The sequence below is a fragment of the Temnothorax nylanderi genome, unplaced genomic scaffold, assembly GCF_030848795.1.
Source record: "Temnothorax nylanderi isolate EJ_2023f unplaced genomic scaffold, tnyl_v1.0 TNYL_tig0110_pilon, whole genome shotgun sequence".
Classification (NCBI taxonomy): Eukaryota; Metazoa; Arthropoda; class Insecta; order Hymenoptera; family Formicidae; genus Temnothorax; species Temnothorax nylanderi.
In genome coordinates, this window is record NW_027249172.1 from 537,523 (window position 1) to 565,301 (window position 27,779).

The 27,779-nt window shown below is 44.9% G+C and overlaps 5 protein-coding genes and 1 long non-coding RNA gene across 9 annotated transcripts; 3 read left to right on the top strand and 3 right to left on the bottom strand.

The window, feature by feature from the left end:
• Positions 1-69: 69 nt before the first annotated feature.
• Positions 70-4,355, top strand: Ilers (Isoleucyl-tRNA synthetase). Its single transcript, XM_071712412.1, has one exon. It carries the CDS (start codon positions 336-338, stop codon positions 3,942-3,944), a length of 3,609 nt encoding a protein of 1,202 aa, XP_071568513.1. The 5' UTR covers positions 70-335; the 3' UTR covers positions 3,945-4,355.
• Positions 4,356-4,575: 220 nt separating this feature from the next.
• On the bottom strand, positions 4,576-8,560 carry LOC139776020 (transmembrane and ubiquitin-like domain-containing protein 1). Of its 2 annotated transcripts, none has more exons than XM_071712418.1 (4): positions 8,419-8,560; positions 7,392-7,721; positions 7,000-7,306; positions 4,576-6,860 (listed from the first exon to the last, which is right to left on the bottom strand). In XM_071712418.1, exons 2-4 carry the CDS (start codon positions 7,702-7,704, stop codon positions 6,413-6,415), a joined length of 1,068 nt encoding a protein of 355 aa, XP_071568519.1. In that variant the 5' UTR covers positions 7,705-7,721; positions 8,419-8,560; the 3' UTR covers positions 4,576-6,412. The 2 variants fall into 2 exon arrangements, with proteins under 2 accessions (XP_071568519.1, XP_071568520.1); XM_071712419.1 differs by having other exon boundaries at positions 8,291-8,423.
• A 66-nt stretch (positions 8,561-8,626) lies between these two features.
• On the top strand, positions 8,627-21,730 carry LOC139776021 (uncharacterized). 2 transcript variants are annotated; one of them, XM_071712421.1, is made up of 8 exons: positions 8,627-8,766; positions 16,364-16,468; positions 17,844-17,947; positions 20,328-20,541; positions 20,735-20,788; positions 20,892-21,034; positions 21,177-21,331; positions 21,478-21,730. In XM_071712421.1, exons 2-8 carry the CDS (start codon positions 16,450-16,452, stop codon positions 21,533-21,535), a joined length of 747 nt encoding a protein of 248 aa, XP_071568522.1. In that variant the 5' UTR covers positions 8,627-8,766; positions 16,364-16,449; the 3' UTR covers positions 21,536-21,730. The 2 variants fall into 2 exon arrangements, with proteins under 2 accessions (XP_071568522.1, XP_071568521.1); XM_071712420.1 differs by lacking the exon at positions 8,627-8,766 and adding an exon at positions 15,432-15,845.
• Positions 9,897-13,600, bottom strand: LOC139776017 (ATPase family gene 2 protein homolog A). Its single transcript, XM_071712414.1, has 6 exons — positions 13,361-13,600; positions 12,914-13,098; positions 12,643-12,828; positions 11,130-12,550; positions 10,803-11,069; positions 9,897-10,232 (listed from the first exon to the last, which is right to left on the bottom strand). Exons 2-6 carry the CDS (start codon positions 13,095-13,097, stop codon positions 9,903-9,905), a joined length of 2,388 nt encoding a protein of 795 aa, XP_071568515.1. The 5' UTR covers position 13,098; positions 13,361-13,600; the 3' UTR covers positions 9,897-9,902.
• LOC139776022 (uncharacterized) lies at positions 17,941-22,532 on the bottom strand. The gene is made up of 4 exons (XR_011718993.1): positions 21,796-22,532; positions 20,861-21,059; positions 20,245-20,569; positions 17,941-18,930 (listed from the first exon to the last, which is right to left on the bottom strand). It is a non-coding gene; the product is annotated as an uncharacterized lncRNA (long non-coding RNA).
• A 202-nt stretch (positions 22,533-22,734) lies between these two features.
• On the top strand, positions 22,735-27,080 carry LOC139776019 (uncharacterized). Of its 2 annotated transcripts, none has more exons than XM_071712416.1 (5): positions 22,735-23,474; positions 23,660-23,828; positions 23,918-24,063; positions 24,172-24,273; positions 24,762-27,080. In XM_071712416.1, the coding sequence occupies exons 1-5, from the start codon at positions 23,265-23,267 to the stop codon at positions 25,815-25,817; spliced, it is 1,683 nt and encodes a 560-aa protein (XP_071568517.1). In that variant the 5' UTR covers positions 22,735-23,264; the 3' UTR covers positions 25,818-27,080. The 2 variants fall into 2 exon arrangements, with proteins under 2 accessions (XP_071568517.1, XP_071568518.1); XM_071712417.1 differs by having other exon boundaries at positions 22,736-23,474; positions 23,660-23,816.
• Positions 27,081-27,779: the final 699 nt, after the last annotated feature.

Sequence of the window (27,779 nt, forward strand, 5' to 3'; positions counted from 1 at the left end):
CTCGAGCTGAGGTTTAAAGGTTAGCTGGTTAGCACGTGTTCGCGTCATTCACGTGTAACCGTGTTAGATAATTCGGGCGCGCTGATTGGCTCCCAAACACGCACTTTCCGATGTCCCGAAAACTTTCTCCTCCGACAGCCAATCCGCGGGGCAGAACACCTCGCGCGGCTAACCTACAATGACCCGTTTACGCGTGCGCCCGTGAGTTTCGTTAGATTCTATTCTTGCGAGTCTTGCGACGGATCGTATTGAAGGTTACGTCAACCGTCAATTGCGTCAGCTTCTCGTACGAGGCTACGAGAGTTCCAGCCGGTACGGAACATCGTGCGCCAGAGATGCCCGCCGAGAAACCCCATCCCGGGAGGTCGAACCTCCCGGAGACCATCAACTTCGCGAGGGAGGAGGACGCGACGCTGGAAACGTGGAGAAAAGGGGACGTGTTTCAAGAAAGTATGCGCCTGTCGAAGAACCGACCGAGGTACACGTTCTTCGACGGACCGCCATTCGCCACCGGGTTGCCGCACTACGGCCACATCCTCGCCGGCACCATAAAGGACATCGTGACGAGGTACGCGTACCAAAGTGGCTACCACGTGGAGCGGCGGTTCGGCTGGGATTGCCACGGCCTCCCGGTGGAGAACGAGATCGACAAGAAGCTGGGCATCAAGGGGCCCGACGACGTCGCCAGGATGGGCATCGCCGCGTACAACCGGGAGTGCCGTAACATCGTGATGAGGTACGCCGAGGAGTGGCAGATGATCGTCGGCCGGATGGGACGGTGGATCGACTTCGAGAACGACTACAAGACCATGTACCCGTGGTACATGGAGTCCATCTGGTGGGTGTTCAAGCAGCTTTATAACAAGGGTCTCGTTTACCAGGGTATCAAGGTGATGCCCTACTCCACCGCCTGCAACACGCCGCTGTCCAACTTCGAGGCGGGTCAGAATTACAAGGACGTGGTCGATCCGTCGGTCATCGTGGCCTTTCCCCTGCTGGACGAGCCCGGGGTGTCCCTGCTCGCCTGGACCACCACACCCTGGACGTTGCCCAGTAACTTGACGCTGTGCGTCAATCCCACCTTTGAGTACGTGGAGGCGAGGAACGAGAAGACCGGCGACGTTTACATCATGTTGGAGGCCCAGTTGCACACCCTTAAGGGTTCTTACGTTATAATCAACAGGAGAAAGGGCGTAGACCTGAAAGGGAAGGCGTACGAACCACCGTTTCCATATTTCCTGCATTACAGAGAGAAAGGTGCTTTCAGGGTGCTGAACGATACTTACGTCACGGCGGAGACCGGAACCGGCATCGTCCATCAAGCCCCGTACTTCGGGGAGGATGATTTCCGATGTTGCCTGGAGGCCGGCATCATAAGCAAGGACCAGGAGGTCGTGTGCCCCGTGGACAGCTGCGGCTGCTTCACGCAGCCGGTTCGCGACTTCCTCGGCAAGTACGTCAAGGACGCGGACAAGGAGATAATCAAGTATCTGCAGTCCAGGAAGAAGCTGGTCGTCAGCAGCACAGTGAAGCACAGCTATCCGTTCTGCTGGCGTACCGACACGCCGCTCATCTACAAGGCCGTGCCCTCTTGGTTCCTCAAGGTGGAGGAGATCAAGGACAGGCTGCTGACGGCGAACAGCGAGACCTACTGGGTGCCGGACACCGTGAAGGAGAAGCGATTCGGCAACTGGCTGCGCGACGCGCGCGACTGGGCCATCAGCAGGAACCGCTACTGGGGCAATCCCATACCGCTGTGGATCTCCGAGGACAAGGAGGAGACCGTGTGCGTGGGCAGCATCGAGGAGCTGGAGAGATTGACGGGCGCGAAAGTGAGCGACATTCATCGCGAGAACATCGATCACCTGACGATCCCGTCGCGACGGCCGGGCCAGCCGCCGTTGCGTCGCGTGCCCGAGGTCTTCGACTGCTGGTTCGAGTCCGGCTCCATGCCGTACGCGCAGATGCACTTTCCTTTCAAGAACCGCGGGGACTTCGACAGGTACTTCCCGGCGGACTTCATCGCCGAGGGCATCGACCAGACGCGCGGCTGGTTCTACACGCTCCTGGTGATATCCACCGCGCTGTTCGGCAAGGCGCCGTACAAGAATCTCGTGGCCAACGGTCTGGTGCTCGCGTCCGACGGCCAGAAGATGTCGAAGCGCAAGAAGAATTATCCCGACCCGATGGAGGTGGTCAACAAGTACGGGGCGGACGCCCTGCGCCTCTATCTGATCAATTCACCGGTTGTGAGAGCCGAGAATCTCAAGTTCAAGGAGGAGGGTGTCCGGGACGTCATCAAGGACGTCTTTCTGCCGTGGTACAACGCGTTCCGTTTCCTCCTTCAGAACATCGAGCAGTACGAGGAGACGGGGGTCAGGTTTGTATTCGACGAGAAGCTAGATTCCTGTTCCAGCAATATAATGGACAAGTGGATTGTATCCTTCACGCAATCGCTGTTAGTCTTCCTGAAACGTGAGATGAAGGAGTACAGGCTGTACACCGTGGTGCCCTACCTGATAAAGTACATAGACAATCTCACAAATTGGTACGTGAGAATGAATAGAAAGCGTGTCAAGGGCGAGGACGGCCCGAAGGATTGCAAGAACGCGTTGACGACTCTGTTCCTGGCGGTTTACACGATGGTGCAGACTTACGCGCCGTTCACGCCGTTCCTGACGGAATTCATGTTTCAACGATTATCCAAATGGGTCCTGCCCTTACCAGGGTCCGCAAATGGGGAGTCTTCGCCGAGTTCTGACGCTAAAGAGGAAGACGACTGGCAAGGTAGCGTGCACTACAAACTGATACCACATCCGCGTGATTATCTGATCAACAAGGACATAGAGAAGGCTGTGTCGAACATGCAGTCGGTCATCCAGCTAGGCCGCATCGTACGGGACAGGAAGGTCATACCCACGAAGTATCCCTTGCCCGAAATCGTGGTGATCCATCGGGACGCCGAGGTACTGAAGGACATCGTTTCGCTGAAGTCGTATATCCTCGAGGAGCTCAACGTCAAGAAGTTAACTGTCACCACCGACAAGCAGAAGTACGGCGTGACCTTAAAGGCGGAGCCGGACCACAAGACGCTTGGCGCACGTTTGAAGGGTGAGTTCAAGCAGATAATCCAGGCCATTAAAGAGCTGTCCGACGAACAGCTGCAGAGGTTCGTCGCCACGAGGGAGATCGTCGTGCAGGGCCACAAGCTCGAGGAGCAGGACCTGCGTTTGATGTTCAGCTTCACCGGTCCGGCCGCCGAGCAGCTGTCGAAGCAGTACGACGCCCATAGCGAGGGCAACATCCTGATCCTCCTGGACGTCACGGCTGACGAGGCGATGCACAACGAGGGGATAGCGCGGGAGGTGATCAATCGGGTGCAGAAGCTGCGGAAGAAGGCACGGCTCGTGCCCTCCGACGAGGCCGTCGCGTATTACGAGATCAAGGACGCGGGCAGCAACCTGGTCAGGGTGGTCGTCAGCCACAAGGAGTTCATCGAGAACGCGACCAAGACCCCGCAGAGAGACATGGCGGAATTGCCGGCCGGCGCCCACGTGATCCTCGAGGAGATGCAGAAGATCAAGGGCGTGGACATGAGGCTCGCGTTGGCCAGGACGCAGGCCGGTTGTGCGCCCAAACGGGACGACGGCGCGACGCAGCCGTCGGGATCGCAGCCCTCCGTGGGCTACGTCAACGTGACGCTCGTCAACATGCAACCGCGATATGGCTCGCCCTCGAAAGACAAGATTCTGTTGTACGACTCGCAGCTCGGGCCCATCACGTACAAACGTCTGAAACAGGAGATCGATCTGGTGTTTGGTATTTACGGCTGCTCGTATGATTTGTATCTTAACTCTAAGAAAATTACCAGAACGATGGACGATACGCCAGTGGAGGAAGACATATTCAACAAACAGACGATAGAAGTATTGAGGTCAACATAGCTGTTTTTTTTCTCTTTGTTTTTCGATGTGATGAAAAGCGACTTTCGCCGGATTGCGATTTAATCAGTGGGTTGAAGGAGAGCGAGGACTTAAATCTCGCATTTCTGCATTATGTTCTTTTGAGGTTTCTTTTTTAGTTTCTAAAAAGATACGTTTTACATTATTGCATCCGCAAGATCGAGCGAAAGACGTATATAGTGAATCTTATTTAATCTTCCTTCTTCCGTCAACAAAAGTATTTACTGTGAAGCACGTTAGAAAGCGTTATTTATGATTTAAGTTAACATTTCACAGCGTATTTATTTAATACACAACTTAAACGTGATTTAAAGTAAATATATTTTTCATGAGAATTTATATAAATTTGGCTATTTTGTAAATTAAAAAATAAAAACAATTATACAATTGCAATTTTAATGTCAATTTTTTTTCTAGTTTTATCATCGTATTCGATTTGTATCTTGTGCATCAACGCTCAAACATTGTAAAAAAATGACTCCGTAACTACTGTAAGAAAGGAATAACAGATAATTTGATGAGATAAATATAAATCTGTCTCAAAATATCAGTATTCAAAAAGCTTTACATGTATATTTATCGCTAAGAAACAAGGAGAGCACTATGATAAAAGTATCAAATAAATAGACATTTATTGGCATTAACTAAAACAATCGTATATATATTATAACTATTAATTTAACTCTAACAAATTATATAGTACACTAGTCAGAGACCATAATATATTATTCCTCTATGTCACGCCCGTGTTATGCCATAAGCACTTTTGACGAAACTCACACCTGTATTTTCGTGCTCCTTTCGGAATCTGACGTGAATTTTTTTTTTTTTTTTTTTAGAAAAGATTGATTTTATTAATACACTATGCAATTGTTTCTCATGTACAAATAAGTATAACGTACGTAGATGTTTTAGAGATCACGGACACAATTCCTTCTTATCAATACAAAATCCATTCAAATGAACTCGCTTTATACTAATGGTAACTGCAATTCACGCATTATTAGGCATAATTGCCAACATTTCCATTACACATTGGCTGCCATGTCATACGGCGTCATTAGTGCACGAATAACAGTCCTCGTTTTTTTCAATCATTTATATATAATGACGACAGAAGCCTCGCCGTTGAATAACATAGTTTTACGGTTAAAAAAAAAATGTTAGAAAAGAATGGCTTCGTAAGTTTTTTTATGAAAGTGAATAATAATCATGTATGAACGACGTGGCAGTCAATGCGTTAAAAACGCACGTAAGATAATTTTTGTAAATTCGGCGAATCAAAAAACATTTGAGTCACACGCAGCACCAATATAATGCACTAGAAAATCGAAGATAACTAAGTAATTACATGTAGAAAATATTTCTATAATCCTTTCACTTTACAATTTAGAGTTAGTCGTAGTGAAAATCGGGGAAATAAACTATTAATTTATTTTTTACTTCTTCATTGCACGGAAAGTTATCCTTTCAGAATTATATGTATCTTGTAAAGAAAACTGCACTTTCAGAGTAACTTATTTTATCGTACAGAATATATTTCCCAATTACCTTGTAATGAACACCACAAAGCAATATTTCTTGCGGAAAATATATTTATATACGCGCAAGGTCCTCCAGTTTAAAAGAATTTAATGAGTGAAGGGAAAAGAATTAAAAATAATTACGCTTAAGCAAATACGAAACGTAATCGGTCTTTAATAATGTGTTTAAAATTCACGAGTTATTTTCGGGGGATGTAGTATCACGTTCATTGTTCATATTATTGTTACACTCTTCAGAGCGGGGTAAGAGTTTGTGAACGGCTAACTTAAATTGATTATTATTTAAACATTCCCATCTAAACGTAATTATTGACTTTTATTACTCACTAAATTATTTTAAATTTAACGGAGGGTGCCCTGTATGCTTTATACAGATATATAATCTAGATCATACGTATTATATATTATATGTTTTAAATATACATGTGATATAGTATGTTAGACAGGTCACCTGCTGTCGTCACCATAAAAAAAGTTCCTTCCGAATTTTCTGCAAGAAACGCCACGCTAGAATTTATGCAATAATTTAACGCGCCTCCTGTACGTAACGAGTTTAATTAAAATTCGAGAATATACCAATAGAAATATGCATTGCATGTTGCCATTACTCCGCAATCAGTGTTTTACACCTTCGAGATTAATACCAAGAAAGATGAAAATCACAAACTGTAGCGAACTCGGTATCACCAACGATAAACCTGATCTCGAGAGTGTCACGTTGAAAGCCGATGCTCGACGACGAAGATTACCGTTCGATTGATTCCGTTAGCCTTGTAGTATACGTGGTACGTTAAAATGTATATTATACCGGTTTGTATTTAAGGTGCTTTTATAAAAATTGCAACCCGGTAGTCTTTAGTAGTCGTAATAGTCATAGTCGTCGTCGTCGTCGTCATCGTCATCATATTATTCAACGTTCCGAATGTTATCCTGATCGGGAAAGAAGTTACTGAACAGAGAGACGGTGAACATCGCGGTCAACGCGTAGAGCGCGAGCGTGGTCGTCGCGGTGAAGAGTTGAGCATAGTGATATCGCGAGTACCACGCCATACCTAGGAGGATCGTTAGAAGGCTTACTAGGAGCCGGCTCAAGTCCCACTCGTTGTGTATCGAATGCGTTATTCCCGCGCCGGTGGGCAGATCCGAGAACGACTGGGAATTGAAATAAATGGGCGAGTTGTCCAGCGTAGACGACGGTACGGTGGCCGGTCGCGGCGTATGCACCCAACAGTGTACCACGCAATCGTTGAACAAGCCGCACTGCTCGAGGGTCTGAGTGTCGGGCTGCAATACGCGGCCATTGAATACTAATCGCACTGCCTTACGTGCTTCCAATTCTATTTGAAAGTGCCTCCTACGAGAAACGTAAAGATAAGTCATGATAATGAGATAAGATAACGAGCATGAAATGAGAAATATTAAAAGATCGGATTTTTTTCTAGCGTAACAAAAACTGTGCTCTAATTTTGTCACGTACGCTAAACCAGGATTACCTTTTAAAATCACCTAACATTTCTTTAAGACTTCCCGTGACTACTTTCTGCTCGTCGTTTATGAACTTCAATTTTATGGTGATTTCGTTGTTCACCGGTGAATTGCTGTCGTTTATTGACTCTTCCGGCGCACTTTCCGACGTACTACTAGCAGTTTGGTCTAACGTGTCGGGATCATCTGCCTTAGCAGTTCTTTGTAGCAGGGATCGATCAGCATTGCCGAACGAATCCATGGCTTCGATAAGTACTTCCTCCGTCGTCGTAGATTCCGGTGATCTCGGGACTTCTTGAAGCGATTCGCTCGTATCTAGTGTCATTAATTAAATCATCGATCAAAAGGATTTATTATGCAACACTTACGCAAAGGAGAGAGAACCGAAAAGAATATTTACCCACGGCAGCTGCATTTGGCCAGCTGGACTGTGTACCAACGCTATTAGTTGACGATGTCTCCAGAGTTTCCTCTTCCGCCGCTTCTGAACTTTGCGGCCGACCCGCGTCTTGGACACTGAGATTACTCGTGTTCGCGTGAGCTCTTAGTGACGCAATACGCGCTGGCGCCCGGTCGCGCAGTATAAGCACCGTACGTATCAGTGGTTGTTCCGCTATACTTGTCGAGCACCAAGCAAGCCATCCCACAAACAGTACGGACATGACGATGAAGAAATCTGTGACTTCATCGCCCACTCCCTCGATCAACGACATCTTATTTCCGATCGGATCTGTTACAATAACAATATGTGAATATTAGTAAAATTGTCTGTGTTATTGCTCCAGTTAATATTGCACATTTCTGAAACTTGGTTCTTGAAACCAAACACTGACTAATATCAAGACTGTTTATAAATAAACAATTGCCTTTAACAATTGTTTATTTATTCTCTGTCGTTTATAATCTTGTGATAATAGATCTGTTCATGTTGCTTGCACTTTTTGCATTTAGAAACTTCGCTTTCTCTTTCTCCAACGCTCAATGTACATTTATCTCGTTTCAAGCGCATGAATTCTTGAGAATTTCAAACAACACGAACAAATCTATTTTGTTACGCATTTAACTTCGTTGGTACGAACAATTTTCTTCCAAGATACAAACTTATTTGCCAAAGTCACGTGTAAAAAAATTATCTTTTACATCATTACGATTTACAACATGTTAGAGAGAATGACTAAGCTTTAATAAATCTGTGTCCAGGCATTATTTTCTATAAGATTACAATATTATTTATAAAATTGTCCCCATTACAGTCTTGTTATTATTTTTCCGACACTTTGGGCCAAATGTAGTTAATACCAAAATTAGACGCTGGTTCAACACGAAGCGCAACAATTATACGTCTCACGATGATGTCACGCGACGTTTGCTAATTATCTGGGGCAATTAACAGTCGGGAAGGCAGAAACGAAACAAATGTAGCGTACACGGGACAGAAAGCAGCAGTGAAATCTGTCCTTCGCGAGGTTATCTCTCGGTCCGAGGGCGAATCTGTCAACACGGGACTGCGAGGTGGACGCTGCTCTCCTTCGTCGGGGCCGAGGAGCGACGTCTCATGGCACAGTTCGACGATCCTGAGAAATTCTGAGGAACGTCGTCACTCGGGATTCGGGATCCGCGTCCGTTTCACCTTCCTGCTTTTACCGACGAGTGAGCAGCCTCCTCGTCACGCACATAGCTCTCCCAGTTCCGTCAACGTGTAACGCGGGACGCGATAACGGCCTGTAAACAGCGGGACGCTTACAATTTACAATACGATCGACAAACAACTAAAGGTAGAGAGAATAAGAAAGAGAGCGCGCGAGAGGGAAAGAGAGACGCAAATAGTGGTTTATATAGCTGTTTATAGCGAAGACCCACGACGTGTACATCAGTGTACATACATACATACATACATACATACATACATACGCACCTGAGCTAATTAATAATTAACGCGATCGTGTCTCTCTCGCTCTTTCTCCCGTGCACTCGCGCGGGGCAACTTCGACTTCGACACTTCGATTGTTGTCGCAGTCCCACGTTTCGGGCGAACGTCGCGATCTAGAGAGAAAACGGGCTGTCGATTAATCGCGTGGCGGGAGAATTGGAAGAGCCGCCCTTGACCTTTATCTCGCTGTTTATTTGTTTGCGCATAAACTTATCATTACTATCATTATCAGTTTTAAAAAAAGAAATCAAATTTGACGATCATAAGGAATGTTAAATGAATAATGTAGAATATATGGATAAACAAAAAGTAATTAGAATTATATTTTAATGATCTTGGTGGATTTTGCACAAGATTTCGTTGATTTTTCAGCCTTTTTGCTATAAAATTGCGAGTTTTTTCAAATAAAATCTAACAGTTTTTCAATCTCCCAATTTGATGCGGTCTCGGAGTGGCATTATGTACTCCACTCGTGATTTAATTCGATTGCGATGAGTTGCGTCGTCTTCTCACACGTCATCGGAAGAATAAATTAACACGATGTTTTGAATATGCATTCGAGATACGCGCGCAAGATGCATGTGTATGCGTGCATACGTCATATTTAATCTTCGGCAAACGAATAAACGCGTTGGATTTGAAGGGGATAATAAGACTTGCTTCTCGAGATTATGCATGCACGTAAGGTGATCAAAGTACAGTGATAGTGGATGCAAACAATATTCTGTCCAATGCCTGCAGTCTGTCCTTATCGAATAAAATTCAAGTAAAAGTCCATTTTACAAACGTCCTAATTGTTAAGTTTCAATCAATCAATCAATTAGCTGATGAAAAATCTACAAGTCTGTATCGGACTCGTTCCTCCTGCGTTTTTTCTGCTTCCCTAAAAAGCAGAAAATCGTGAGAAAATTGAAATCTAAAAGGTCTCTCGACGCCCTTTCTCGCAGTAAAAGTAAATTCGTACATATCCTCATATAATTCTCATAACGCTTTATTTTTAAAGTCCTCGTAAATCTTTATCAGGGAAATAGGCGTTCTAGGAGTGATGGTTCTAAATGCGGCGTTGAAATGTTCTTTGGTAACAACAGTAGCGTCAAGATCCTCCTCCAGCGCCTTCATGGCGGCCTCGTGGCACATCGCTTGAATTTCTGCGCCGGTGTAACCTCCCGTCTGGCTGACCAAATCCGCGATGTTTACTTCTTCTGCGATCGGCATATTTCGTAATTTTATATTGAATATTTCTCGTCTGGTTTCCTCATCCGGCAGCCCCACGTATATGATATGATCTAGTCGTCCAGGCCGAAGGAGCGCCTGAAATAATTATTGCAATTCATGATATTAATTCAGGATATTAACGAAGAAAATATAATTTAGAAATTACAAAACATTCACATTTTTTGCTGTTACATGAAATAATGATTGAATCATTCAATTATTTCGTCAATTATAATAATCTGTAGATAAAAAAAGTAATTTAAAAGGATAATAAATAATATTCAATAATTAGAAATAATTAGAACTGTTAAAACATTCAGAGGATTAAGTTATTTTAATATATTTTAAGTTTTACGACTGTTTCATATCATTAAACATAATTATATGATATGACATCACTGTTTTTTACTTTTTTATACAATAACAATGTTAAATTTATTCTGCCTTTTTTTTATAAAGGTTAATTTAATACGCTATTCTCTAAAACGATTATTCAGATGTTTTTCAATGATTGCTTTTAAATAATAATATTTAAGTAGGAATGTCAAGATAGAGTTTTGTTGAATATTTTTCTTTTCCATTGTAGACAAAATTGTAACCAAGACACTAGTTCTTCGAATTGATTCTATATAACTTTAATCAATCATATAAGGTGGGAGATATTACGTTGTCAATCTTGTCCGGTCGATTAGTAGCCGCTACTAGCGTGACGTTGCCTAAAGCGGTAACGCCATCGAGTTCGGTCAGCAATTGGGCTAACACTCGTTCCTGTACGTTGCTGCCACTACCACCGGAAGACGAACCTCTTTCACCACCAAGTGCATCTATCTCGTCGATAAATATGATGGACGGTGCGACCTGTCTCGCTTTTCGAAATACTTCTCTTACAGCCCTCTCGGACTCGCCTACCCATTTCGAGAATAGCTCCGGGCCCTGCGAACAATTGCGCGATGTAGCAGCGATGGAAATAAATAAGTGTTTCGAATGGCTTACCTTAATATTCAGAAAGTTAAGTTTGCTCTCGGTAGCGAGAGCTTTCGCGATCATGGTCTTCGAGCATCCCGGCGGTCCGAACATCAAGACGCCTCTAAAAGGCTTAATGCTTAATCTTACGAACACCTCGGGATGATTCAGCGGCCAGTCGACGGCTTGTTTTAATTTCTCCTTCAACTTCTTTTGTCCGCCGATGTCCGACCACCTCACATTTGGTACCTCTATCAGAACTTCCTTCATAGCCGAAGGCTTCGTTGTGGTCAGAGCATAACGAAAATCGGTCATCGTCACTTCCGGTTCATCGTCGGACGTAGCCTTGTCTTTCTGATGGCGTTTCACCGCGCTGATTATCGCTTTGGAGCACAAACCGTACAGGTCCGCGCCGACGAAGCCGTGAGTAACGGACGAGATGCTCTGTACGTCCTCGTGCGAAAGCGTATTGGGGATCTTCTTCAGTAACTTCGCCAGTATATCCGCACGCATGTTTGGGGTCGGTACATAAATCTCGAACTCCATGTCCAATCTGCCGGGTCTCCTCAGAGAACTGTCCACGAGATCCGACTTTGCGGTGGTAGCCACTACCAACACGTTGCTGCTGGTGCTTTGCAGATCGTCGAAAAGCGTTACTAATTGCGCGAGGACTCTCTTCTCGTGATCTGTACTGGAGCTGCTTCTCCTAGGGCACAGGCTGTCCACATCCTCCAACAGTATTATACTGGGAGCGCTCGATATCGCTTCGCTGAACACCTCTCTGAGCTTACCTTCCGTTTCACCGACAGACTTGCTGTAAATGTCCGAACTGTGCACGGTGTACGTGTTAACGTTACATTCTGAGACTATAGTGTTGGCTATCATGGATTTACCAACGCCAGAGGGTCCGTACAATAATATCCCTTTGACACTGAAGTGCTCGATGCCCCTGTATCTGCCGATGCCTATTGCAACTACGTCTCTTATGTCGGATATAAGATCGTCGTATCCACCTATATCTTCAACTTTATACCTCTTCTTCGGGACATTTTCTTTATTTTTATCCGCAGTATCCAGGATTGTCCATTTCGTCGTGTACAGCGCTTTGTAAAAGGCCACTTTTGTAGAAGGAGTTGTTAGATTTATATCCTCAAAAGCTTTTGATAGCTCGTTTACCGCCGCCGCTTCGCTTTGCTTCTTCTTGCTTTCCTCTCCTCTGATCTGAACAATTTTATATACCAACTTCTTTCCGTAATATGGCACGCTTATCCTGTTGCCCACAGCGAATATCTTGTGCTCGTTAAAATATTTCAGGATATTGTCCAATTCCACGCTTACGTCAGACACCGAGCGCTTTCCCTGTTGAGTAATTACAATTTCCTTAGCGATATGAACGTCGGATGTCAAGGAACATATTTTGACCAATCCCGTTAGAATATTTAGCTCAATGGCTGAAAATAATAAAACAGAAACGCAACTGTCGTTAAATATTCTTCCCTCGAGAGAGTTAAACTAAAAACAAGAAGTCGATAAATTAGCTCACCGTGCCTCGTTAAAGAAACACTTGTCAAACTTTTGTCGTTAGTCGGCCAGGCCGTTTTGACTACCACCTCGTTCTTCGTCGCGACTACGGTTGGCGATCCAATCGCGATCTCGCACAGTTGCAAAGTGAACTGCGACACAAACACCATGTCATTAGCGTCCCTCTCGGAAATGCGTTTGGGTAATTCTGCGAGATGCACAATACCATCAAGTTGAAGACAGATGTGGGGAAAAATTGTGTTAATTGATTACGAGGGTCAATTGTTGCATACCTTGTGTTTCTAAGACTTCTATCCTGCTGTATAAAACTCTGTTGTGGATGAAAAAATGGTTCCAATTTTCTGTGGAAGGCGGGCAATCTGCCTCGTGTAGAGAAACATCCTTTTGCGCCAGAGCGCATTGACACCTGTCGCAATGTTGCCATAACGGCAAACTCTTTCTTGATTTAGCAGACATTCTGCAAAAATATATAAGAGTATTAAACAAAAAGACATAAATACTTTAAATAAAAAAACATGCGAACAATAATTCATGGAGATATTTGAATCACAGTACAATTATTAACTGTACAAAATGTTATTGAACTTGGAATGTTATTGAACAATTGTTAAAACAACATATTTATAATACAGAAATGGACAACAATATAGAAGCAGCGTTCAATTTAATTCTGCAATTATATCAACGTAAAACTTAAAGTGTAAATTCTGGATTCTTACCTGTTTCATATAAAAACAAAGGCCAATATTTTCAAATTAGATTCCTGGCTGGTACATGCATATTAATTACAAGCTTTTATTTTTTTTTATGTTTGAGATAAGCGTAAACTTATCACCGCGTCTCCAACCGGTTATTCCAGTTGCAAGCTTTTAATCAATGATTTTAGGTTAAGAATCAAGCTAACCTCACATAAGTCACGTAGAAATGATAAACGCTCGGCTAATCGAGATTTTTGCAGATCGACTGGACTATGGATCGATTATTTCCAATAATCGATTATCCACAACTTGAATTTAAATCAAGAAGGTTGTTTTTTTACATTGTTAATAAAATGACCTAGATTATTTTGGATGCCTGCCGATTCTTTATTAGCAATTCTTTTAATGGCTCTTTAAAAAAAAAATTACCATATATTGTAATTATGGAGTAATTAACATCTTGCCGACAAGTTTAAGTAGAAAAATACATTCGTTTTTTTTACAAATAATAAGTATACGAGTATAGTTGTATCCTTTTGAATAAATGAATTTCTTGTTTTGAAAATTAGATAACTTATAGTCCCGATAAAGAAAAATGAAGACGTATTTTTTATTTATTATAATTTATTCTTTTAACTGTCTATTTCCCTTAGCAAGTTCGTGATAGATACATTTCTCGTTTTCTCCTCCATTTCGCCCTCCGTACGCCACTGGACAGCTCCGTCGAGCTCCCTTCCCCCGTCTTTCCCCCGTGGGCTGCGGCGAGCGAGATTGAGATTCGCGCGCGCGTGGTAATTTATAGGTAATGATAATGACCTCTCGCGCGGACCTCTCAACGATCCTGACGGTAGCGTGGATGCTAACGAGTGCGGAGGGCGAGATTGCGGGAGGGAGAGGAGGCGGAGAGACCTCCCGGTGTAGTCAGATATGCGATGATGCTGCAACCGGACGAATGAATCCCCCTCCGCCCCTCGCGCCGTAGCAAAAAGCAGGGGGGAATGGATGATAGTCTCTTTCCCTTTTGTCCCTTTTTCTTCATTCTTCCTCCACGTCCACCCAGCAACGAATTCCAGCAACGAAAATATATCGTTAGAGGAACGAAAGAGTCACGGAAGGTTCTACCCAGGAATATGAGATCATGTTATCTTTTATGAAATGGTATCGCGTGTATTGATTAGATATCTGTCCCAGATTGAGATAGACATCTAATCGAGAGGAAAGATCCTCTTACGTTCATTTCTATCAATGCCAGATTAACTTTAATTTTGGTTTAACTATAATTCTTAAAATTAAAAAAAGAAAGGGTAAATTAAACCGGGATTAAACTTAATTTGCATTGATAGAAATGAACATTCTGATTGAAATCATATTGAGCCGAGCCAAATCATATCGCGAAATCGAGGAATAATCACGCGCTTCTAATGCTTTCAGATTACGTACTGATAAATCGATAATAGAAGGTAAATAAATTTTGTAATAACAATCGGCAAATGTCCTATTTAATACCCAATTAATATCTTTTTCGGAACAGAAAGGCCCGAGGGCGGATTTGCTCTCAAAATAAAATCAGTCTTCGCAATATGACAAGAGAATGCCTTAATAAATATGATACAAGTGGCAGTTCTCTACGATAACATTGACAGACTTCAGCCAAGCCTCCCAAGAAGGTATAAGGACTCTGATTAGCCCTTTAATCAGAATAGATCGCGACGTTCGAATGCGAAATCCTCAGTACGGCAAGGCTAAACTGTCCGGCAAATATCTCTCGGGAGGGAGGGAGTAAAAACAAGATCTCCCCGAGTTGGCCGAGATAGCTGCTAAATATACATATAGAGCGACGAAGAAAAACGGAAGGTCCTGATTCGACAAATATTGACCACGAGTTCGCTGCCCCGCGAGGTCCACCGCAGACTTCCCCGCGTCCGGTTCCTCCCTACGTATAGGGGTGGAAACGAAAAAGTACTCGGAACGTGGCCAATCGCGAAACGTGCGTTCTCGCGAGCGTGAAATCGAGCGCCAGCCGTCCGTCGGCGAGGAGGACTGTGACGGACGGTCTGTCACGAGGCGGGTCCCGTTCGCCAAACGAGATTAATAGAGATCCGCCGCTGTCAGCCGAACATCTCCCAGCCGGCAGACGGCCAGTCTTCCCGCAGATCGCAAGCCGCGTGGGTAGCAGACCCGATACACGATCGATCTTCCTTCGATATCGATCCCCCCGACCGGCCGCCGTCTTCGCCCTTCGCGTGTCTCCACCCGGCGTCTTTTCTGAAAGAGAGCGACATCCGGATGTTGCGGAATCATCCTCTGGCGATCCGAGGATTCGCGACAAGATCGTGAGAGAGACGACCGGTCTCTCCTGCTTTCTGCCGGTGAACATTTTTCCGCGCGCTCGTCCGCTTTGTCATCCGCTCGGTAATCGGTATCGATATGCACGTACGAAGCACGAAGGGACGGTGGACCGTCCTCGCCGGTTTCGCCATGGTTTGCGTGGCTAATTTGCGATTAGGTAACGCCGATCAAGCCTCTCACCCTTCTTTCCTGCTCTGCTTTCTTCTCGTCCGCTTTTCGTCTGAACGCACAGAGAGATACATATCGGATTCTACATGTTGAAAAATATAGAATGTAAAGGACAACTTCTCTCTTCTGTACTTTCGCTCTTTTTAGGATGAAATCTTTCACAAGTTTCCGAATGATCTCCAGCGATGATGAAAGACGTACAAGACAAAAATCAGATTTATCTCTTTTCCCAAAACCGCACAGAATAAAAAACTGGGCTCGTCGGAAATATATTAAATCCTATTTTTGCTTCAAGAAGAGTCGTCTGCAAGACGTGATTTAATTTTAATTGTGCATTAAATTTGAAGTTTGAACTAAAAAGTTTAGATTTAGAATTTTAATTTTGTCCAACAATAAGTCATTAATACCGTGTCGTTTGAAGAGCGTATCTCGTCTAATTCCGATCACGAATTTCGAGTTCCTCGATTGCGTTCCACTCGTGATCGTCTGGCGATTTTTCTTGCTTAGCCTCCTGCGAGAAGGAATCGGAGAACGAAGGAAAGGTGCACTCGGAGGAATTACGGCAGTACACGTGTTGTGCCCGATATGAGAAGATGATCGATGTCGGATATGGTGAGCATCTAAAACATCGATTACGCTTTAACTATTTCTGCCTTTAATCCTATTATTCAACGTATATATCAATCTAATGTGTATATATATATAAAGAGAGAGAGAGAGAGGAAAATGCATGAAGAAAACTTTGAGGAGACGCCTGTTAATGAGCGATTCATTAGAAGGGTACGATCTCCTTCGCGTGTACGGCACAGCAAATTGATACCGTACCCTGTGTTTAATCAATGAACGTCCCAACGGGGGGAAGGGAACGGAACATCCGGTTGTATGTCGCGAACAGGTTCGTCCAATTTGCACAATGCCGATTAACGAGGCGAGACGTTCTGTAACGTCGCACAGCATGGTATTTCTTCAATTTAGGAGGAAATTTCGAAAAAAATATTATAATCTTTATTGCACAGAAATATTTCGCATTTTTCTATGTTCTGAAATAATTTCGTTAAAATAGGTTTCTTATCTTCCATCATTGAACTAGATAGCCGCTGTGTGAAATTGATAATTCAAGAATTCCAAAAAGTTGTTTTCTATAAAAATATATAACTTCGCATAATTTTGTTCTACATAAATTAACAGAGCTGTAATTCTAAAACTACAACAATATTCTAATGATAAACTAAACGGAGTTTAAATTAGAAAATTTATAAATGAATTCAAATTAATAAATTTCGAAGCATCTTCTCTATGACTCTGAAATCCCTATAACTTGCATAGCATTTAATCGGGACAAAGTGATGAGTAATACGATTAAATATTCGCACATGCAAGTGGATGAAATACTTTCGTCCTTCTGGCTTGGGGCCTCGAATTTCGCGTCGAGTTCTCCCGTCGATCTATTGGCTTCAATTGAACGGCGGTGACGTTTGACCGCTTATGAAGAAAGAGATCGTCTGCCAGCGTTTTAATCGAAATTGATATTTCGATTAAAACACCGTACGCCTCCCTCGTCGAATGGTCCGTCCCCCAATTCGCTCACTTCGGACGATAACCGACGACGCGTTTCTCTCGAACCTCGGCTCATATTTTTATTTGTAACATAACGATAAATCGCGCAGAAACTTTCCCCCTCACGACATCGGCGACAAACACTCCCGCATTCTCAGTCCCACGCGTTCGCGTGCAAAAATAGCTGCAGAGTTGTACACAAATTGCGATTCGGTCATCCTCCCCTAGGCGCCACCTCTTAGGCTTTGTTCTGGCGCCTCTCTCTCATTCTCTCTCCTTCTCTCTATTTCTTTATACGATGCAATTAAATAAATCTATGCGCAATTTCTCAAAAGTACCCGATCGGTGTCGTGCATATCGGCTGTTTACCATGTACGTTTTGCACGTTGTAATAGAAACACCGCGTGTAATATAAATCGCTCTTGTTCAGGGATATCCGGGGAAGTTATCCAGATCGACGCTGGACACTGCCGGAAATTGTGCCCGCGACACGTGTCCGATGATCCTGGAGATGCAAGCCGACCAGCGGTGCAGGTAAGTTCTCGTACGAAGCTCGTTCCTCGCTTCAATTATGCGGAAGACTGTAACATATTTTATGCTGTAATAATCAGATTCTGATCAACGATGCAATTTTCGCATTTAGGTTTGACGTTTAGTTTAGTTCGGTACTACATTGAATAGCCCGGAGAACACTCAAACGGGGTTCAATGTTTGATCATCACTCGTCAAATGTTGGAAATCACCCGACGTAATATAGATATCTCCATACACGTGGGCGCATTATTACCTAATCGTCGCGTTCGATGCCAAACGTGAAATTCAAGAATCTGATTCGAGACTCTATAAAGAAAGATAAATCGCATAATATACTGACTAGTTGAATAAACTTCTACTTTTCGTTAATTTTAACATCATCGATTATGCTTAATATAACGCGAATCCGCTACCGATCAAGCCATGCTACGTGAAGAACTTCGTCACATATGCTATTCCAAAAGTACGATTTGTCGCATGTTCGGCAAATTTTTGGTGACTGCGAAAAAATACTAACGTACGTGTATTTCGTCGAAGATGATGTTTCGAGATGCAGGGGCATGTACATTTGAGAAATTGAACAAAGAGAATCAATTGTAAGCAGAATGATGAGCAGATCGCTTGGAAAAGGAATTATTGTAGAATGCTCTGTTGCTCGCTGAAATATTTCGACACGGCGATGTGAGCCTCCTCGGCGAGCCTCCTCATGCAACCGAGGGCTACGCGAAGGGTGAAAAAAAACTCGAAGGAACATCGTGAACGTCGTGTGCAGATTTACGAGGCGCAGGATCGCCCCAATCGCGAGTTGGAATGCGGCCACGCCGGACTACGCGCGATCTTCGTGACTTTTACGGCGAGATAATATCTGGCCGAATCCTTACGCCGGTAATTTTGCAACTTGCGTACTTGCATACTTGCAATAATTTGGCGTCTTTGTTATATGTAGATTTCGTTGACCCCTCGGCGGCTATTCTCGGCTTGAGCTGTAATAAAGAGAATTTTATTTTTATTATTGTGTGATGAATTAATACAATAGTTATTATAATCGTCTTGTATCTTGGAAAAAGAAAATTGCAAAGTTTATTCACGGAATTATAGTTCCTTTCCCATACATTATTTATTATGCCGTGTAAAAATTTTTTCTGTGATACGATATTGCTACATAATTAATATTAATAATTTGGAATGATAAACTTTCATACGCGCGATGAACATTTATCTTTAAAAAGAATATTAAGAAAGAAATATTAAAACCATATTTTTACTCGATCAATTTAAAGAGGTATCAAGATTGGATACCAAACACAAGTGAAAGTAAAAGGCAACACTCGCAGAGCACAGGCATCAAGTCCCACGGGATCTCTCACGTATTTACAATCCCCCAACATTTGCCGTTTGGAAGAACTACCTTTGAAGCTATTGACCGTTGATATTTCATCGCAGGCACTCGAATATCTACGATGTCCAGCCACATGCGCGGTATAAATAATTCTGTCCGACAATTACGGATGACTTCGTCGAGTTTCGTCTCGTCGATCCACCCTCGGGGGACGAAGGGATCGTACCCTACGTAGCGCAGATTCCTCGCGAAGATCGAACGCTCGTTCTTTCCGATATATCTTCCCGGATATTCCGGATCTTTGGACCGGTCGACATCGGCCGAACGCGGAGGAGGGCTATTTTCGTTACGTGACGCAATCCGATCGGTCGGTGGCGCGAATATGGTCTTTTACAGCAGCCGTGCTACGCGCCAGGATGGCGCGATGGCCGGGCCCGACGGGACATCGGGGAAAGGGGGCCACGTTGCACGCGAAACGCGAGGCGACCATCAGGACGACGTGTTTTGCGTCCTTCGAAGGTCGGATCGGCGCCGCGGTCACCGATCCTCTCGGCGCCGGCGTGTCCAGCCACTAAATCCCGGAATTATGCGCCCGCTGGATCCCGCTGGATGGATGATGGCAATCGCCCGGGGGGAGAGATTTATTGAAACGACCGATATGATCCTCGATAGCAGGCGTATCTTTAAAGCCATCGTAAAGCAGCCGAGAGCCAGTTTTCTTTTTTACACCGCGTAAAAAACGTTGGGACAACTAGCTTGATTAGTTGCGAACTATTAGCGGCACGCATTAACTACTGGATGCATATGAGAAGATCTTCAAGACTATTTTTTTTATTTTGTAACATTCCTCTCAGCACCGTCGATCAAGCCTTTTCCTTCTTTAGACTTTTAATTTAAAATGATCAAAATCGTGTTTTTTTTTTGCTTTTTTTGCAAAGTTCATAAAAAAATTAGGTACCCTAGGATTAATTTGTACGCCAAATGTGCATCTCTCTCGTTTCCTATGATGATTGCTCATTGATGCTTCCGCCTGCCTTTCAGAAATGTGCATCTGATTCCCACTGTCGCGCAAGGGCCGCCAAGCTGGAGCGAGTGTCCACGTTGCAGGGCGTTCGCGTAATCGAGGCTATAGACGCCTGTGAATGTTCGCCGGAATCGTCCTGCAGACGGGAATCCTACACCCATCATGTACATTTCGGTACGCCGCACCAGGCAATCGTGGATATTGGGGTTTGCATCGGCCATTGCGGTAAAGGTACGACCTCGCAAGAACTCTCTGTATCCTGAAACGTAAGATGAAGTACGATGATCCACGCGATTGTCGTTACGCGTCAATATTTCTCATAAATAAAAAAATTGTCCACACTTCTCCTTTCATTTATCTCATTTGGTTTTATCTCCGTAATTTTTATGAGATCCGAAAATTAATGTTCTACTTGCTTTTCAAGACTTGGGCTGTAAGCCGGTCCGCAATAACACAATCAGCGTCAAGGGGCCAAACGGTACGTACATAAACGTCGAATAAACATGGGATTAAAACTACGAAAGTCCGAGTAATTTATACACGTACTTACAATCCGTATTGAGGCTTGTGCTGTTTTCAAGGTGACGAGGTCTACCAAGTGGTCGAGAAATGTGGCTGCGCCGGTCATTGTCACCGGATGGACCACATGGAAACTGTGCTGGATTACAGCGAGGTGACGATCAAAGAGGGCACGAACACGACCGACGTGAGGCCCGTGGTCCGAGTATGAAACATTCGATTAACTAATCCTTAAAAGAAAGATATAAGATATATGTATTAATTATTTTGCAGTTTTGCTGTTTCTGAACATTCCTTCGTCTCGCTTATAATTAACGATATCAATTTCTGTCTGTTATTTTTGGCAGCAAATAAACGTCGGCCAATGCGTCGGGACGTGTCCGGGGAACGAGACGGAGACGTGTCTTTTGCGGGACAAAAAGGATCCGTCCAGGTGTGTAGCCGGTCTATATTCGAAGCAGCACACTTGCACACCGGCCAGATTCAAGGTGCACGAGTACAGGTAGAGTCCACGAATTCCAACTGTTATCACGTACATCTCAAAGAACGAGAAAATCTAATTTCCGATCAAATATCCTTCCGACTTGAGAGTTACAAGTGCGTGGGACACGATCAGTGTTTAACGTTACCGTGTTTGGTACTTTTTAGAACCCGACGAGGAGCGAAGAGAGAAACAATTCAAATCACTCAGTGTGCCTGCGTCTAGACTGAAATTATTATTTCGCCGCGAGTGGTCACATTCGAGTCGAATCGGAAACGAGAGAAAGAGAGAAAAGGAAAGCGAAAGAGAGAGAGAGAGAGAGAGAGAGAGAGAGAGACATATTTTGCACGTACACTCATGTTCCTAGGTACATCATGTACAAATCCATGTGGCTAAATAAATCAAAGATCTTTTCATGAATGAGACAGATGTCTTTCTCCCCGCACCCATCTATATTTTATACTGCTAATTCGGGACTTACTTACCATAATGAAGCTTTTATGAAGAGAAACGAGTTCAACGAGTTGCATTATTTTGTGATTCATACTTTCTTACGTTATGCCTGCATTAAAGCGACGAATCGACCTCCCTCTGACGCCTGATTGCCCCAATTTCAGCGGAACACACCCACGAGAGATTGTTGACTACAATAGAGTCAATCGTGCTAAAATTAGAGATTTCTTGGTGAGTATAGTTCCAACGCGTGCGTCCAACAATTGGCAAATATTTTCGTCACGTCTTTTGCGATTTTGGCGTGCGACGGCGACGGTCCGCCTACGCGAGCGGACGTTTATCGATAAACGTAGCGAGATATATGCATAACGGCGGTTATTGGCCAACAATTGGCCAACAATGCAGCACGCGAGCGACTCCGGGATCGGGTAAGGCCTCGAAATTATAGAAAACAAAAATCCCAAAAATAAAATCGGTGGATCGAAAAAAATTTACCGGAATAAATTATCGGCCCTCGCCGAGTCTCTCGTTAGAGAATACCCACGATAAATAAATCGCCGACGTCGAATCCGCCTAAATATCGCCGCGTGACAAATCACATAACTCGGCACTTACGAATCCGCGGAATTTAGGAAGCGCTCGCTGTTTTTAATAGCCACGCGTGGTGTCATCGCGTGGAGCGCGACCTCGTATCTCTCGGTCTTTTTAAAGTCTCGCCCGCCTCATCGATCTCGACCGGTTAATCGGTCATCGCGGAAAAAAAACGTTCGTAAATCGTTCCAATTACGGATCCTAGTCGGGAGAACTGATTACCATTCCTTTCCCCGGAGAAACATTTCGTTGTATAGTTCGATATTTGAAAATATCCAAGTTCGCACTTTACAATGGGAACGTCAAAAGGGACCTTTCCTAACCGAATAACATATTCGACTCTCCCGAGTGGGACATTTTTTAAATATAATTTACGTGACGAACAAGCAAACAAGTTCGATTTACGTGTTTTTATAAGCGAGTCCGTCAGTGAGTTAAAGGGCCAAAGAAAACACTAATAAAAGTACTTAAACCTTGCTGAAGCGCGAAGATCACGCCGCGGGATCGCGCCAAGAAGTCCCCGTCCAACGACGGCGAGGGAGAAGCGAGAAGAGAGCCGATGCCGCGGGGGGCGAACGAGTTGCGGGGGAGGCAACTCCCGGCGTAGCATAAAGGTGACTCCTCGCGGCCAAGACCTCCCATATGCCACTTAGCATCCCGTTCAGTTCGGCAAAATCTCCTCCGTGCACCTCTTTCTCTCTATCCTTCTTCCTTCCGCGCTGATAAGAACACGCCGATAAGGACACTCGAGAACAAGGGCTCGCTATCCTTCTCGATCGCGATGAGAGGGTAAGCCGTTGCGCGACGGCGACGGTGACCGGTGCCGAGCGATTTTCGCGTGCGATTTCTTGGGACTGACAGTGGGACGTCTCTTCTTTCTCCTCGCGACATACGTGGATCCACGACGGTGATGACGAGAAGCGCGCCGTGCCGCTTCCTAGTGCTGCTGCTCTCGTTGACGTCTCTGTACGACGTTGACGCGTACCCGAAGTCGGAGTCCCGGATCGAGGAGCGGGATGGCCACGAGCAGGAACTCGGTGAATCGTCGTGGCCCGTCGTCCAACCGGACGAGAACGACCTCGCGCCCCGACGGGAGGAGGCTCTGCAGAAGATACAAGAGGTGATAATGGAAACGTGGAACTTTAACATAGTCTTCCGGGTAACGTAGCTCCGGGATATCCCGGGAAATTCTACGCGGCCCGGATTCGCGAATTCGTATCGCAGATTCGATTCGAATTTGCAACTTGTCGTTTTTTTCGACAAATTACCCGGAGCTTCGCATTAAAAACGGCGAACGAATTGCAGATCCTTGGGATTCGGAATCAGAACGAGAATCTGGCCCATCGCAAGGTACCGCCGCAGTTCATGATGGAGCTCTACAACACCATCGCCGATCCCAGCGGAGTCACGCGAGGCCGGAATCCGTACAACGCCAGGGTAGTGCGCAGCTTCATCGAGAGGGGTAATTCTTTCAGTCAGTATAATCACGAAAACTCGCAGGATCCGCTGCCGGGTGAAGGGGTGATCTAAACGTTTTGTTTCTCGTTTGTTTCGCGCGCGCAGACTCTCCCCTGTCGCAGTTCTACTTCTTCAACGTCTCGGGGCTGGAGATGGACGAGTCGGTGCTGGAGGCCGAGCTGCATCTCTACCGGAAAAAAGCGCCGGCGAGGAACATGCGTCAGCTGACGTCTGCGTCGCCTTATTATCTGGTAAGTGCCTGGCACGGTCAGCGTCGCCGATCAGCGTGCCAATCTTTTGACTGCACGCGAATTAGGCAATACTGCCGCGTTGACGCGTCGATCTTGATGTATGCGCAGATAAGGGTGTACCAAGTGCTGGACGATCGCAGCCTCGACGTGCCGGATCTTCACAGATTGTTGAACATTCGTTACGTCGGCGCGCACGCTTCCGGTTGGCAGGTGAGCGTATAACATTTTAATTCCTTCACCTTCTTCCGCAATGATCTCATCTCGATATATTAATAACAATTTTTTCGAAACAATATTTCCACTGTTATGTCCTTGTCTAATTTCCAAATTTCAAGAATGTCTTAATAGTTAGATCTTTAATCGCTATATTTTTAAAAATCATTTCAGATCATTTGCCGAAACTTTAATGTACTATAATTATCTCGTAAGAATCCTTTTTTTATTATATAAAAAGACGACTGTTTCTGTTTCATGACGTCCGCTTCGACAATTTATCGAATTATTCGTATCTTGAAGAATTTGTTAAAAATCGAGAAGGCGACAATGTATTTGACACTTTTATTTAAAAAAACCTTGATGAATTTAGTAATTCATATAAAAAATAACGCTAATTACATAAATTACATACTAAATATAAAAAATTACGTAACTGTGTGTTACATCGCGTTAGATATTTCAATTAAGTAATGTCTGTACAGATATTCAATGTCAAGCAAGCTGTCCTCGGATGGGTGAGTGGCGAGCCGAATCTGGGCCTCCTGGTGACGGCGCAGAATCTGTTCGAGGACGAAATATCGGTGGAGTTCTCCCGCCGAAACGACTATCACCACAGCAAGCAGCCGATATTGGTACTGTTCGACGATGACAGTAACGAACGGTCCGGCGAAAGGTCGGTAGTCGTGCCGCGATATTACGCATATGGAAACCAGGATGATGACAAGGAGAACCGTGGGAAAGGTCCCGCGTACCAGAAGGACGCGGAGAACGAGAAGATCGATCTGGAGAACAGCTACGATGACGCCGAGCACTACAGGAAGCATAAGGGACAACGAAGAGGAGACGGTCAGCCCGAGGAGGTCTCGTTGGCGAACAGACGCGAGCCGGAATTTTTCCAGCGGCAAAAGAGAAGACGCGAGGAAGAGGAGGTGGATCAGGAAGGAACTTCTCGTTACGGGGAACCTTTAGAAGCGACGAGACGCCGTCGTCGCGACGCGACGTCCTCCCGGGAACGCACCACCGACGGTATCGTGTCGAAAGGTCGCTCGAGGATCACGCGGATCCTCACGTCGATGGACATCTACGAGAGAGCGGCGTTTCGCGAGAGGCTGGGACAAACGGCGCGAGACAGGTCGGCGAAAATCGCGGAGCGACGTCGTCGACCGCGCCGGTCGACGAGCAACCAGAACCCGATAACGTCTCTGAATCAGCCATCGGGAAACGCGACCGAGTGCACGAGGCACGAGCTCTACGTGGACTTTCGCGATATCGGGCTGTCGTCCTCGATAATCGCCCCGGCCGGCTACTCCGCGTACCAGTGCAAGGGCGTGTGCGAGCCGCCTCTCAGCCAGGACCAGCGGCCGACGAATCACGCGACGATACAGGCGATCGTGCACAAGATGGCCAAGGGCGTCGAGAGGCCGTGCTGCGTGCCCACCAAGCTGCTCAGCACCAGCATCCTCTTCTACGACGACAACGAGAATGTCGTGCTCAAGATGTACGAGGACATGATCGCGGACCATTGCGGGTGTCGTTAAAAGGGAGGGAAAGCTGATCGCGGAAGACCAGCGGTGTTGTCGGCCGTAGAATTAAACGGCCACGTAAAGGAAACGGTGATATCTAAAGAACAGGGAAGGAAGGAATGTGGAGAGATAAACAGGGAAATCTCTGTACGTCGATTCGTGATTGATTTAATCCTTTTTTACCGCAGGAAAAGAAACTATCGCAAAGTGATTAAATGGAAATTAATATATATGAACATTGAACAGGTATTCTTATGTTTCCATTAATACAAAAATAATACGATGACTGGAACGAACTTCGCCCTGGGGCCGCCACGAAAGGTCTACCTCTATCTACCTCTACGTAGTACTCCTCTGTCAACGGGGCGCTTTCTGAGATCCCCCTGAATTTATCGTTGACCTCCCTCCTTCTTCTTTGCGCCACCAACAACGACTTGTATGCCTCGTCTATTTCCTTGAATTTTTCCTCAGCACCGGGGCTTTTGTTCTTATCAGGATGATATTTTAAGAGCTTTTGTAAGCTTTTTTTATTTCCTCATCGCTCGCTCCCTTGGCTACGCCAAGTATCTTGTGGTAGCTGTTTTCCATCTCCTCGACTGTCGTTCCTGAAACAGCATCCAAACGTATTGCATCTATATATTATATAAATCAATTTCTAATTAGCGCAACAGAGTTGCATTTTCCTTCCTTTCTCTTTATACATAATATATAAAAAAGAATTTATACAAGAAGAATTGATCGTTTGCTCGCTTTTTGCCTTTGACCGAAGGATCACGAGGATAACTCGTTCTCGTTGTAAATAGTCAGGCTGTTGACCGATCGCGTAGTCTTTTGATTCTCCCGTTCGATCACTTCATCGTTGAAGGGTTCGGTGCAACAGCGGCCTAATCTGCATCTTACTAACTCGAGCTCCCGCATCATTTTACGGCTTTTAATGGATTAACGGTGAATTCTCTCAGCGCTGTCATTCCCGTAGATTCAACGTGACGATCCTGCAATCGGCACGCCACACGCAGCTACTTTTGTACATAAGAACATTCCCAAGTGGGCGCGTATAGAATTAATGTGTAACGATGATTAACGACGTATATCTGTATTAGTGTACCGCTAGATCGTAGCGCCGTTAAATTATTGCCATAATCGTAAACGTAGGATTAGACGGACGATGTCCAGCTGCGCGTGTACATATATAAACGGCGACGCATCTCGCCGAATTTATTTATAGCCAAGCGAGAGGAAGAAAAAAAAAACAAGGAATAAAATGATACTTAAGCGATATTGCGCCTCGAGTTATTGGCCACCACAAACCCCGATCCTTTCTCCACAGGTCCCAAAAGGAGGAGCCCCACGCTCATGCCTTCACGGAATTTAATTCCGCGAGGTATGAAATCAGCGGTACATTGTTGCTGCTTTTTTATTATCTGATTGCGATACGCCCTCCTCGACCGAGAGGCTCCCCAGCTTGGGAGCGAAACCGCTGGAATGAGATGAGTTTATACAGGGGCAAGCCGGTTGACGGCGACGCGGCGGGATTGTAATCGCGAAATGCAAAAGATTGCTACTGTCAGGCTCCTCTCGCGCGATCGTATCGTTATACGACTTCACGCGATAAGAGCCGCTTGTTTGTATCTTCTGACAATCTTAAACGTCCGATATAAAACGCATAACATTTTAATCCTTTATAACCGGATTTTTTTGCTTTATACAATCGGGAAATGAGAAATGTTCATTAAATTAAATCATTGAGACTTAAAAAATATAGAGATGTATAGGTATATAATTTTCAAGTCACGTGTACGTTGCAGAGGATTAAGCGAGAAAATATGGTAAGAAGATTTATTTTGCCATACATTTGCGAAGAGTGTATGCGCTTTCTTTTAGTTCCAACATTCCAGCAACGGTAAATCGCACGTGATCTTTATTACCGTCGTAATCGGCCTCGTCCGCGACCCTACGAGATTGACGATGAGCAAAATA